The 12,494-nt window shown below is 60.8% G+C and overlaps 1 protein-coding gene across 1 annotated transcript; it reads right to left on the bottom strand.

Moving 5' to 3' along the window:
- Positions 1 to 7,893: 7,893 nt before the first annotated feature.
- Positions 7,894 to 11,033, bottom strand: ZNF703 (zinc finger protein 703). Its single transcript, XM_062510715.1, has 2 exons — positions 10,821 to 11,033; positions 7,894 to 10,402 (listed from the first exon to the last, which is right to left on the bottom strand). The coding sequence occupies exons 1-2, from the start codon at positions 11,031 to 11,033 to the stop codon at positions 9,026 to 9,028; spliced, it is 1,590 nt and encodes a 529-aa protein (XP_062366699.1). The 3' UTR covers positions 7,894 to 9,025.
- Between the last annotated feature and the right edge of the window lie 1,461 nt (positions 11,034 to 12,494).

Below are 12,494 nucleotides of genomic sequence, written 5' to 3'. Positions count from 1 at the left end.
GGCATGGAGCTGGGACTGGAGGGGGAGAGTGGCTGTCAGAGCCAGGTCCCCTCCCCAGCTGGAAACCTCGGTCACTCCTTCCCTGACCCGCACGGGTCACGACGGAGAATGGAATTCTCCTCCCATGTGTGTCCCAACAGCACAGCAAAGGATGGATGGTGCTGGTGGGATCAACACTCATCATTCCCAAAAGTCCACAGATACCTGGGAGAAACAGGAGTTGCACCAGAACCCACAAAGCTCTGGCATGTGAATGCCAAATGCTTCAAAAATGTGTTTTAGGCTCAGGGAGTGATCACACCTTGCTCCTGCTGGTGGGTTCCACTGGGGTAACTGGGATGGATGGAGCCATCCAGGTGCTTCACCGCTGGGGAGCAGGAAACCTGGGAGAAAGGAAAAACACAGGGTGGGAGGGAGGCAGCCATGGTAGCCCTGGCCTGGAGTGTGGTCCTGCTGGGATGTGGGAGCTGCAGTATCTTCCTGCTGAGTTTCCAAGTTCATGGAAAAGGTTTTCAGGCACAAATCCTGACCTGGTTCTAAGCTGCCGTGCTCTTCTCTGCCCGGGAGAGCAGCAAGGGAGGGGAGCAGGAACAGGTGACAGGAATTAATCACCCAAATCCAGAGATAAGCCCAAGACCCTCGCCTTTAGCTCGGCTCTGGATCAAGGCAGCAGCTGGCCCCATGCAAGTCCCGTCCCATCAGCGGCATGGAGGGACCTCAGACAGGGCTCTAGGAGAGAGATTTATTTGAGGGATTCCGGGAAGGGCTGGGAAAACCTCGGCGAGGTGCTGAAGCCCAGGTCAGGAGTCATCCCTGGTTCGGTGATATATTTAGAGCAGGATAATGTAAGCGACAGGAGGGGAAAAAAAAATAAAAAAAATCCGTGGAGGAGGTGCAGATCCGTCCCCTTGGCTGGGAGTTACTGGATGATCTGAGCCAGGGAACAGATAGTTGGATTTCCCTTATTTCTCCCTTCAAATAAATCACAGCTCCAGAGGCCTTTAAACTCTGCAACATGATCTGTTCCAATAAGGAAGGGAATGAAAGGCTGCGTCTCTCTGGAAGCCTTCAGAGCCATAAATCTCCTATGTACAAACACAGACCAGATTTCCAAGTGCATTTATTTTATTGTATTGTTTTAACAGAAAAATCAAACTGCAATAAACTCCGTCCCTCATTAGCTGTCTCCATATCCAGGCCAAATGTTGCTAACGAATAAAATCAGGACAAAGGAATGTGGCTGTGGGTCCAAGGCCTGGCCGGGCGCTGACCCCCCGAAGGCATTTCCCTCTTGAGCCTCACAGAGGTGTGGGATGAGGGGAGCCAAGGGGGTGTTTCCTGCACTGCCCATTGCTGCAGGTTTGCTGGGGGCTGTCACCCCAAATCCAGCATCCCTGCCATGACCTGGCATCCCTGCCGAGGCCCCACCACAGCAGCTGGAGTTAGTTTAGGGGTTTCCTGCTTCAGTTTGCTGTGGTCTCTGATGTGCACCCCAAGAGCAGTGGGAAGAGGGGGAGGTTTGGGTGGGAGCTCCCCAGGCTCTGGGACCTCCCCAGCTGCCCATGTGAAGGGGCTGCAGAATTAGGGGCTCAAACCCCAAACTTGCAGTCGGGCAGTTCTGGAGCTGTTGGTCGTTAATCATCTGCTGACACTCCTGAAGGGTCTGGCTGCTCCCAGAGCAGCTCTGGGGGGGGACGGAGAGCTCAGGGACAGGGACGTGCCTGGCACCGGTGGCGGCGTGGATGGCGCAGTCCCCAGTGACCCCACAGAGTATCCAGCGGGTTTTCCCAAGCCCCCCAAACCCGCCCCAGGGGACACCCATGGAGGGAGCAGGGCCGTCACATCCCAAACGCAGCATCCCCTGGTCTGATCCAGGGAAAAGGCGAAAATCAATCCCGAGCAGCCCGGGAAGGAACAAGGAGCCTGTCTGCAGGATTTATGGCACTGAGCTGGAGAGCCCAGAGCAGCGCCCGCGCCGCGCGGGTCCCGCCTCGGCCCACGGAGAAATTCCTGACTTATTGAATCACATTTGTCATCCCTAAATACATATGCAGGCCCGTGTTTCTGAATCCATAAACATCTTTAACTAACTCCGCTCAGCGAGGCCTCTTTCAGCAGTAATTTATATTTAACTTTTTCCATATGCAGGGCCTGTCGCGTTGGTGTCATTTCCGGGAAAACCAGGGGGGCTCGGGGGGAGCCGGGGGCTCGGGGGGAGCGCGGCGTGTCTTGGCCCGCTGGAGCAGCCCAGCTGCTGGCACGGCGCGAGAAATCCACCCGCCAGAGCCAGTGCTCATTAATCATTTGAACTACTAAACTGCCAGCTCCTTTCAAGATCTTTCAAGAAGTGTTTTCACCCAAAATAGAGTTGAAAACGCGCCGGGCCCTACTTTCAGAGTCTCATCCATCTGGCCATTATGGGGAGTGTCAGGCGGCTCTGACAGACAAGGCTGCTCTGTTCGAGGGGCCCCGGCCCCACAACCTGTCATATCGCAGGGCTGATGGCATCTGACAGCTCCATTTGTACCTCCCCGGAGATGAAAGGGCTGCTCCCGGTGGCGAGAGGGATGAGCAGGGCCAGCCCGGGGTGCCAGCAGCATCCCTGGCACCACAGACAGAACACCCGGAGCCCATCGCTGCCCTGGCCTTTGTGGCAATCTGGGGTGTGATCAAAGCAGGCTGTGGTGCTGAGCTCTCCCCGTGCCCCGCTGGCACTGAGCACCCCAGAGCTGCCAGCCCTGCCCTCCCATCTCCCCTGAACTCACCTGGAGCGTGTGGGTGCTGTGCACACCCCCGGTGCTCAGAGCCAGTCCCCAAACCCAGCAGGACAGACCCAGTGCCCCCAGGGCTTCCCCCATGGCCAGGAGAGCTCAGGGTCTGCCACACACCAGGGCATCCCAAAAGCAGGTGAGAGCTGTTGAATCCTGGTGCTGGCACCCCCTGAGCTACCCCAGTGATGTAGTATTTCTGTGCCAGCACAGCGACCTGGAAAAGTTTGGGAATTATCACGGCAGCAATGGGGACAGAGCACATCTCTGCAGCCAGAGGAGCGGGCACCCAGCCAGCCCCATCAGTCCCAGTTGTTCCCAATACAAAACCCAACCAGAGTGCAGGAGACTGGGAACCCCAGAAGGGAGGAAGGGCTTTTGGCTTCATTTCAATTTTGCCCAGAACATGGCTCTTCTCACCTCTGAGAGGAGCTGTCCTCCAGCCCGTTGGACGTTACCAGGATTGTACAAGGAGGGGGAACAAAACCCCACACAGGCAACACTGCTCCAGCAGAAACAAGGGGTCCCTTTTATAGGAGCTCTGCCCAGAGGACCTGGGCTCCTGGCCTTGATGCCATCCTCGGTGATGAGCAGCCTCATCCTTCTCATCCAGAGAGAAAAATACAGCAAATCTTTCGTGTGCTTCGCTCTTCCCCTCTCCTCCCTCTGGGATGCATAGTGAAGACGATGAAGGCTCACAAATAAAGATCTTTAACAGTCCCCATCTCTCTCCCGTCCTTCTCTCTCAGAGCCCCCCAGCCACCCCTCCTGCAGGAGCTGCTCATGGACAGGTGGCACCAGGACCTCAGGCTCCCACTGGTCCCATCTTCTTCGGTGCAGCAGCATCTCCCTCTGCCACGGCTGCACCAGTGGAGATGCAGGGGATGCTGTGGTGGGTACTGGCACAGCCCTGAGTGCTGTTGGGGAGCCGCCCTTTGCAGCTGCAGGGGGCACAGAAAAGGCCATTTGAGTTCTCTGGTCACTGAGGTGTCTACAGGAAGGGTCTATCAAGACCCAGAAGCCACCAGATGCCCAGGACACTGCATCCTTCATCTCCTTACAAATTTTGCCAGGTCAGGAGGGGTGATCCATAAATTTTGAGACCACAAGGTGTTGGAAGAGGTCACATTGCAGCCTGCACAGAGTCTGGTGTTCTGTCCAGCTCTGCTCAGCCCGCTGGGGTCATCTCTGATAGCACAGGGTCAGCCTTCCCCTGTCACCTTTGGCAAAGGCACCTCCCTGTGGGTCACATCCTCCTGTCTTGTCTCCCTGCACCATGCTGCAAGGTGGGATGAAGTCATGGCAAATCTGCTTCTGGAGATTTCCACGGACACCTTCAGAAAACACAACAGGCTGTGCAAATCTCTGTGACTGAGCTCCAGGAGCCTGCTCTGAACACGGAGCTGCCAGCTGAGCGCCCTCCCCTGCGCCCTTCGTGAGGTTCAGCTGAAATGTTTGTGTGTAAGGACCAGCACTCTGCAGTTATTCACAATAAACAGAGGAGAGCAGTGACCTGGGCCTGCAGGAAGGATCAGGATCACTGCCACACTCCGGTGTCAGCCTGAGCGACGGAGCGGCCATGGCTTAGCCCCAGGACCAGGGGTTTGTCACCTGCCAGGGCCCCTGTGCTGGACTGTCACTCTGATCAGACACTGCTGAAGAGGGAAACCATGGCCATGGTCACACTGGGCACTTCCCATGGGGTCACCGGTGACCAGCCAAGGCCGGGTGTCCTGGTGTGGCGAGGAAGACGTCGGTGTATCACTGCCGAAGCTGGAACTGGAGCTGCTGAAGGATTTGCTGCTGGAGGATTTGCACCACACACCAGTCCATGGCCAGGGCAGAGGCAGCAGCAGCAGCTCTTCAGCCGTTATCCAGAGCCAGAGGAAAGTCCACTCCCATTTGTGGCATTCCTGGCCACTGCAGTGCCTCGGGTGCTTGCCCACACTCTTCTGGCTTTGGCACTTTGAGGTCTTTGCCTTTCTCCACTCATCTCATCCAGGGCCTCTTGTCACTTGTACTGTCCAACTGCTTGGAGTGGCTGGAGATGAACCCCACACCAGGGCAGTGTGGGGCTCTGCTGGGGCTGTGCTCACGGTGCCACCCCAGTGACAGCTCCACACCGCGGTGCCATCCCAGCTGCTCCAGCTGCTTCTCCCCACTGGGCTCCAGCTCACAGCCATGGCACAGGACCTCCACTGCCACCTCCGAGCACCACTCTGTCCCTCCAGGTCTGCTTTCAGCTCCAAGTGTGCCTCGGAGCAAACCCCTGACCCCAGGCTGGACATCGAGATGCTGGTGGGGGACAGGAGGTGTCCACCCCACTCTGGCTTTGTGGACAAACGGAACCCGTGTTCTCCGTGGCTTCCACCAGTGCTCACGTGGAAAGAAAAGCTGCTTTATGCAGCTGAGGAACTTCTCATCCACCCACCATGGCTCTGCTCTGGCCCATGCCTCTGCATCCCGACCTGACCCCTGGGCAGGCTCCAGCCCTCGAGGACGCCGTGCTCCGCTCTGGACTCTGAAATGCCTTGTACGTCTGCGGGCAGCCACCTCTGCATCACCTAAAAGACATCGGGGATTTTTGTGCAGGAGAGGAAGGAAAACAACAAGAAAAAATAGGGCCTGGCTCTTTCATTCACGTATTTATTGGGCGGACAGCGTGGCTGTGGTCAGCTGGGCTTCGGGCTTTACAGACGGGGATATTTATAAGGCACGCGGAGCGGCTCGGCGTGTGCGTCCAAGTCATTCCTTCCCCGGCACAGGGTATAATGTTGCCTTTGTTCGGCTGCCTCCGGCACAGCAGAGCGTGCCGTGCCGCTCGGCCGGGCCCCTCGCCGTGCCCCGACAGTCCCGGCGCAGCCCCGCTCCTTCCACACACACCGCGGCCCCGGCAACTGCCACGATAAATCAATAGCGAAGGAGAGGCTGCCAGTTAGACTAAACAAGTGCATTTGCAAGGATTGCTAACCCTCATTAATCACTCTGACAGTCCTAAAAACACATTTCCCCTTTAATGACTGTATTTGGATAATCAGAGCTTTTTTCCTTGCGATGCGGGGTGAGTGACGGTGGGCGCGACTTCGGCGAGCGCCGGCACCGGGGTCACCGGCGAGTCAAGCGCTGCAGGTCCCCGGCAGCTCGGGGCCAGCTGGACGAGGTGCTGCTGTGCCACGGGGAAAAGAGACACCAGCACAGCCCCAACACTGCTGTCCCCCATGTCCGACACCCACCGGGGTCCTCCCAGCCCCAGCTGGATTTGAAAAGGTCTTTTTCTGTCTCTCCGTGTTCCCTTTAGGTGACTTTTGCCTCCTGGAGAGGTTTAAAACCTTGCACATTTTTCTGTATAAATGATGCAACACATTAATGCACAGCACATTATGAAAATGGTAATTCAAACCCATACAACTCTAAATTAAGCCATACATTATCCGACCCACTCAGCCATATATTTTGCAGAAAGACAGGATTGAATCAAATCAAACCGAAACTGTGGAGTGCAGGTTGTTAGACAGAATGATTAATAAAGTGCATCCCAGTGCTCTTATTATAAAATGAATTCCGCAATAACCTGGGCATACATTACACAGGGAATTATTTAATATATTGGCAACGCAACTGTTCCCCAGCAGCTCCAGCCCAAGTGCCGCTGCTATCAGATGACACTCGCAGTGTTTACACGGTCTGGCCTTGCTGCTGCAGTCCTTAGGGAGGGGGAAAATATTCCTCAGGGAACCTCCTGCACAGCAGGACACATCCAAGCAGCGTCCAGCCCTGCCGTGGGTGAAGGGAAGGCACACGGGCTCGTTTTTAGAGCGGGGACCATCCTGGCGCAGGGACGGTTTGGAGCTTTGCCTAGGGAGGGAAGAGCCTGGCAGCTCTGGGAGAAGGCTCGGGCAGGATGGGGCAGTGCAGCCCCTCGCCCTGCGCCCCGGCTGCTCCGTGGCCGGGATGTGGCACGGCCCCGGCAGCCCCGGCACCCGGAGCGGCTGCGCTGATTTTGGCACTGGGCTACCGCGCCTCGAGGTTCTGCGGCATCGTCCTCCCAGCCCGTGGCACGAGGTGCCCAGCCCTGGCCAGGGATGGGCACAGTGGGACAAAATCCCAGTGCAGGAACCCGTGAGAGGCCCCATCACGAAGCCACAGGCAGGATTTATGACGGGGACCGGCAGTACCCGAGTGAGGCCGACACCGAGCGGCATCACTGGTGACAGTGGGAGCCACATCCAGGGAGAAGCGATGCTCCTGAGGGAGGGACGGGGTCTGGACACCTCCCACACCACCGGACAGAACGCACCGGAGCTGCCGTGGCCTCTGCTCACAGCACCCTGCCCCACAGCATCAGCTGCCGAAGGGCTCAGCATCCCGCAGGGATACAGGAGACGCCGGAGCGGCTGCACCAGCCTGGGCCTGGCACCCCCTTCCTGCTGTGCCCACAGCACAGAGCTCACACCCGCAGCAAAGCCCCCCTGTGCCGGCCCCAGCCCTGCAAACCCCAGGCCCTCATCCAGCAAACATCCCACCCGCGAAAGCAGCATCGCCATGGCCACAACTGGACCCCAGCCACGTCCACGCAGCTCAAGGGGCAGCCACAGACCCCCAAAAACAGCCTCCCCCAGCCTTGGGGAGCTCGGAAAGGAGCCAAACTGGCCCCTGGACCACCAAGCTCTCCCACCGCCACAGGAAACCCGGGCTGCGCCCTCCCACCGGCCGCACACCCGCAGCCATGCTCGAGGCACAGGCAGGGAAATAAAAATCCCTTCTGCAAAAGTAGTCCCTGCTCTCAGCGCATTATTTTTCAGCTCAAAGGACACAAAGGAATTTAAACACAGGGCATAAAGCAATATCGAGAAGGCAATTAACAGGGATTAATTGTGTGACTCACTGAAACGCAAAAGGAGCGAGGCAGAAAAAAATAAAAGTGGTGTGGGGCAACGGGGCATGCAGGGTTTTAAAGGGGAGCGGGGGCTTGGCCGGGGGTCCCAGTGCTGGAGTAAAAGCGCTTTCCTTGGGGCAAGGAGCGGGCAGAGCCCCCAGCACGGCGGGGACAGAGCCAGAGCGTGTCAGAGCCATTCATCCCCCTCCTCCCGGCACAAAGATCCAACGGCAGCGGTCAGGACCTCAGCAGCTCCCGGCCGCCCTCACACCGAGATCCGGGACCTGCTTCTACCGCAATTCCACCCCTAAAGCTGCATCCAGCGACCCGGGGGCACCGCTCTGATCCCGCTCAAACGCCTTCTCGAACCTTCCCTCCGCCGCCACGCGTGGGGACACCGGGGACAGGGACACGCGGGGAGAGGGACGGGGGCGCGGAGCCCAGGAGCGCACCCGGGGCTCCGGTGCCGCCGCTCCCCGGGGCTCCGGTGCCGCTCCCCGGTGCCGCCGCCACCGCTAGATGGTGCTGGGACCCCGCGGCCCCCGCCGGACCCCCGGGCAGGGACGAGACGAGACCAGAGCGTGGGTACAACCAAGAGCCGTTTATTAACAAAATTAGACTTACCGGGGGCTCGTCCGCCCGCCCGGGGCCGCCGGTCCAGCCGCTGCGCCCGCCGCTCCTCCGGTCCCCTCCCCGGGATGGCGGGGGGGACGCGCGGGGTCCCGCAGCCCCCGGTGGGGGGGGGGAGCACGGCTTGGGGTGACCATCACCCGGCCGGCATCCACAGCCCCTCCCGGTCCCGGACACAGCGCAAAAAGAAAAAAAAAAACAAAAAAAAGGAAAAAAAAAAGAAAAAAAATTGAAAAAAAACCAAAAAATTTTTAAAGGAGAAAAAAAAAATTTGAAAACTCCAAACATTAAAAATAAGAAAAAAAATTACAAAAAAAAATTACATCTGCAAGTTACAAATGCAGAGAACAGAATCATCCCAGAGCGATAAACGCAGAGGGGGAGGAGGAGGAGGAAAATGCCTTTTTTTTTTTTTTTTTTTTTTTTTGCTTTTCCATGTGTGGCAGGAGTCATGCAAGAATTTCTCATGGGGGAAATTAAGAAGGAGAAGGAAAAAAAAACTCCAAAGAAACAGAAGGGGAAAAAAATCAAAGCCCCACACCTGCAAAGTAAAGAGGGGATTTTTTTTTTTTCTTTTTTTTCGGGGTGGTGTTTTTTTGTGGGTTTTTTTTTTTTTTTTTTTTGGACACAGACTTTTGCATACCATTGATTCATTGGTGTATAATGCACTTATATTCCCAGCTTTAAGCTAACATACAGTAATAAATACAGAGTCCAAGGAGGGCGCGGGGGCCGGGGCTGAGCCGGGTGGTTACTGATATCCCAGAGCCGAGGCTGACGTGAGTCTTTGGCCGTAGAGCGCGTACGGGGAGTAGTAAGGTCCGGCGGCTGGCAAGGAGGGCACGGGGAGGGCGCCGGCCGTGGGCAAGTGGCTCTTGCCATAGGGGTGGTACCTGTTTAGTCCCAAAGTGTGTGGGCTCCTCAAGGAGAGCGAGGCCGGTAACGTGCTGGGGCTGCCGGGGGCGGCGGGCGGGAGGTGCAGGTGGCAGGAGGCCGCGGAGCCCAGCCCGGAGGTAGGGTAACCCGCCAAGAGTTTCTCGGCCCCCGGCAGGGCCGTGTGGGTCCGTAGGTGGGTGAGCAGCTCCTCCGAGGTGGCAAACCTCTTGTCGCAGGGTCCGCTGGCAGACACCCAGTTGCATATGTGGGGCAGGGGGTCGTTCTGCAGCATGAAGCCGTAGGTGTAGAGGGGGTGGCCGGGCAGGCTGGGGGTGCCGCTGGAGGAGAGCGTGGTGTGCACCGAGTGCAGGGGGTGCGTGGGGTACACCAAGGGGTATCCGCTCTTGAGGCTGCCGGGGTCGTGCACGCAGCTGGAGCAGTTGCTGGAGCCCAGGTGCGAGGCGCTGTGGTAGCTCAGGCAATACGGGTCCCGGCATAATCCCTGCATGAAGGAGGGCGGCGAGGCCCCGGTGAGCGGGCTGGAGCTGGGTGGTTTGCCCGGCAGCCCCAGCGCCCCCGGCAGCTGGCTGCCCACCAGCCCCGGCTTGGTGGGGTCCAGCCCGGGCACGAACTGGGACGGGTAGCCGGCGTAGGCGCCGACGATGGAGCCGTGGTAGCCGATGCTGGAGGGCGGCAGGGGGAACACGGAGTGGCCCGGCTTGTAGGGCGAGACGGGGGCCACATGGCCGGCGGGGGGCAGCGCGGGGGGCTCCGACTTGCGGCCCGAGGGGGGCTCGCCGTGCGCCCCGGGCTCCACCACCCCGCGCCCCAGCGCCCCGCTCGTCCCCTCGGGGCTGGGCTTGCCGCCCTCGGGCTCCTTCTTCTCCTCGGCGCCCTTGGGGTCGGGGTGCTGCGGCGAGGCCCCGCGGGAGCCGCCGGGCGAGGCGGCGGCGTGCGGGGGGAACGGCGGGCACGCGGCGCTGGGCACCCGAAAGCCGGCCTTGTCCGAGCCGCCCTCCTTGCGGGGCTCCCCGCCGCCCTTCGAGTACGGCTTGAAGCTCGACTTGTCCTCGGCGGGCGCGTCCCCGGCGCCCGGCGGCTTCAGCGCGGCGGGGCGGGCGGAGGGCTCCTTCTCGGCGGCGGGCGCGGCGGCGGCCACGGCGTTCAGCTTGGAGGAGGGCGGCGGGTCGGGCTTCCCGATCTGCGAGCAGGTCTGGGCCAGCAGCGCCAGCGGGCTCTTCTTGGCGTCCAGCTGCGGGCGGAGCGGAGCCGGTCAGGGGGGGACCCCGACGGCGCCCCCGCTCCGGCCTCCCCCCACCCCCAAAACCCCGGGGCCGGGCCCGGCTCCGAGCCAGGGTGCGGGGATGGGGGGTGCGGGGATGGGGGGGACGGGGCGGGGGGACGCGCCCGGCCAGGGAGAAGAGGAGACCGGGTGGGGTGGGGGGGGAACGGGGCTGCGGCGGCGGCGGGGGAGGGAAAGAATGGGGTGGGGGGAGCGGGGACAGCGGGCAGGGCAGAGCCCGGCCGGGAGAACCGGGAGCGCCGGGCTGGGAAGAACCAGCCGAGAACGCCGGGAGAACCGGGCTGGGAAGAGCCCGGCCGGGAGCACCGGGAGCGCGGGTCCGGGGGTGCGGGGGTCGGAGGCGCGGTCGGGGGCGGCGGGCACTGACCTCGATGGGGCTGACGGGCGTGGAGGAGAGCGGCTGGAGGTACTCGGGGTGCAGGAGGTGGCCGCCGTGGGCGCTGAGCATCTTCAGGACGCGGATGGGCAGCCGGCTGGCCTGGCGCAGAGGGTCGGCGGGGGGCGGCCGGGGCGACGGGGCGGCCGCGGCTCCGCGGCTCGGCGGGGTCCTCGGCCGGGGCCCGCCGGGAGCGCCGCTCATTTGGGGCGGGGGAAAGGGGGGGGTGCCCGGGCTCCGCGGGGCCGGGCCGGGCCGGGCGGGCGGCGGAGCGGCGGCGGCGGCGGCCCCGGCGAGACGAAGCCCTTCCCCGGCCCCACCGACACGTCAAATAGCCCCGATGGCGGCCGCGCTCCGAGGGGGCCGGCGCCGCGCACCAATCCGCGCCCGGCCGGGCCCCCGGGGCGGGGAGAGCCGCCGGTGGGGGGGGCGAGCCGCCGCCGCTCCGCCGCCACCGCCCCGCGCCGCCGCGCGGGGGAGAACCGCGGCACCGGCCCGGCCACCGGCAGCGGCTGGCGCGGCTCGCAGGGCACGGCGTGGCTCGGTGCCGCCGGCACGGCTTGGCACGGCGCTGCTGGCACAGTTTACCACAGTGGCATGGCATGGCACTGCTGGCGCAGCTTGGCGCGGCGCCGCTCGGATGACATGGCACGGCATGGCATGGCACTGCTGGCGCACCTTGGCGTGGCTTGGCTGGAGCACCTTAGCACTGCGTAGCACGGCACTGCTAACAGACCTTGGCATGACTGGCACGAGGTGGCACAGCTTGGAATGACATGGCATGGCATAGCATGCCCAGCGTGGCTGATCATGGCTTGGCGTGGCTCAGCTGGCACACCAGCACATGGCACTGCTGCCATGGTGTGGCTTAGATAAGATCAGCCTGGCACAGCTTGGCACGGCACAGCTCAGCACCCCTGTGCAGGGCTCCCGCACCCAGGGCCTGTGTCCTGCCACCCCCCTGACCCTGTGGCCAGCCCCGTGCCCCGTCCTGGTGCCACCCAAGGCGAGGGGGCTGACCTTAACTCAGGGCTCTCACAAAGTGGCAATTCCCTTATGAACCTACAACTCCTTTTTTTTTCCAGGCATTTCTCCTTTCATGGTTTTGCTGAGTCTTAAAAATCTTCAGGTGCCATTGCAGGCTGCTGAATAACTAATTAACTTCCAACAATTAACTTCCTATTTCTAGTTTCCTTTTCTGGACATCCTTGAATTAATTTCACCAACCCCTGGGGCTTCAGGTTTTTTTTTTGGGGGGGGGAGGCTGAAAACCAGCCGAGCTCAGCCAGGCTCTGTCCCCGAGGAGCCAAGGCACATGGAGAAATCCTGGAGCTCCATCCAAGTCATGTCCTGCATGTGAGGCTGTGGGGTCCTGGTGGGGTGAGACCTCCTTCCCTGGCTCTCCTGGCCTTCAGGTGGGGCTTGAGGGGAGATGTGCAATGGATAGGGATGTGGAGTGACAGGATAGAATCGTGGGGGCCAGGATGGGATGAGAACTGAGGACCTTTGGCCTGAAGAAAGGCGACGTGGGGCCAGGTGCCCATTCCGGCCCCACCTCTGCCCTCCCTGCGTTTGTGTTTCAGATCCCTCCTGCCAACCCAACAAGGGAGAGGGGAAAGGGGGAGACACAGACACCTCCAATTAATCATATTAACTCCTGACAGA

Source organism: Cinclus cinclus, chromosome 29, assembly GCF_963662255.1.
Source record: "Cinclus cinclus chromosome 29, bCinCin1.1, whole genome shotgun sequence".
Classification (NCBI taxonomy): Eukaryota; Metazoa; Chordata; class Aves; order Passeriformes; family Cinclidae; genus Cinclus; species Cinclus cinclus.
The sequence above is the reverse complement of the archived record's forward strand: the minus strand, read 5'-3'. Positions and strand labels throughout refer to the sequence as shown.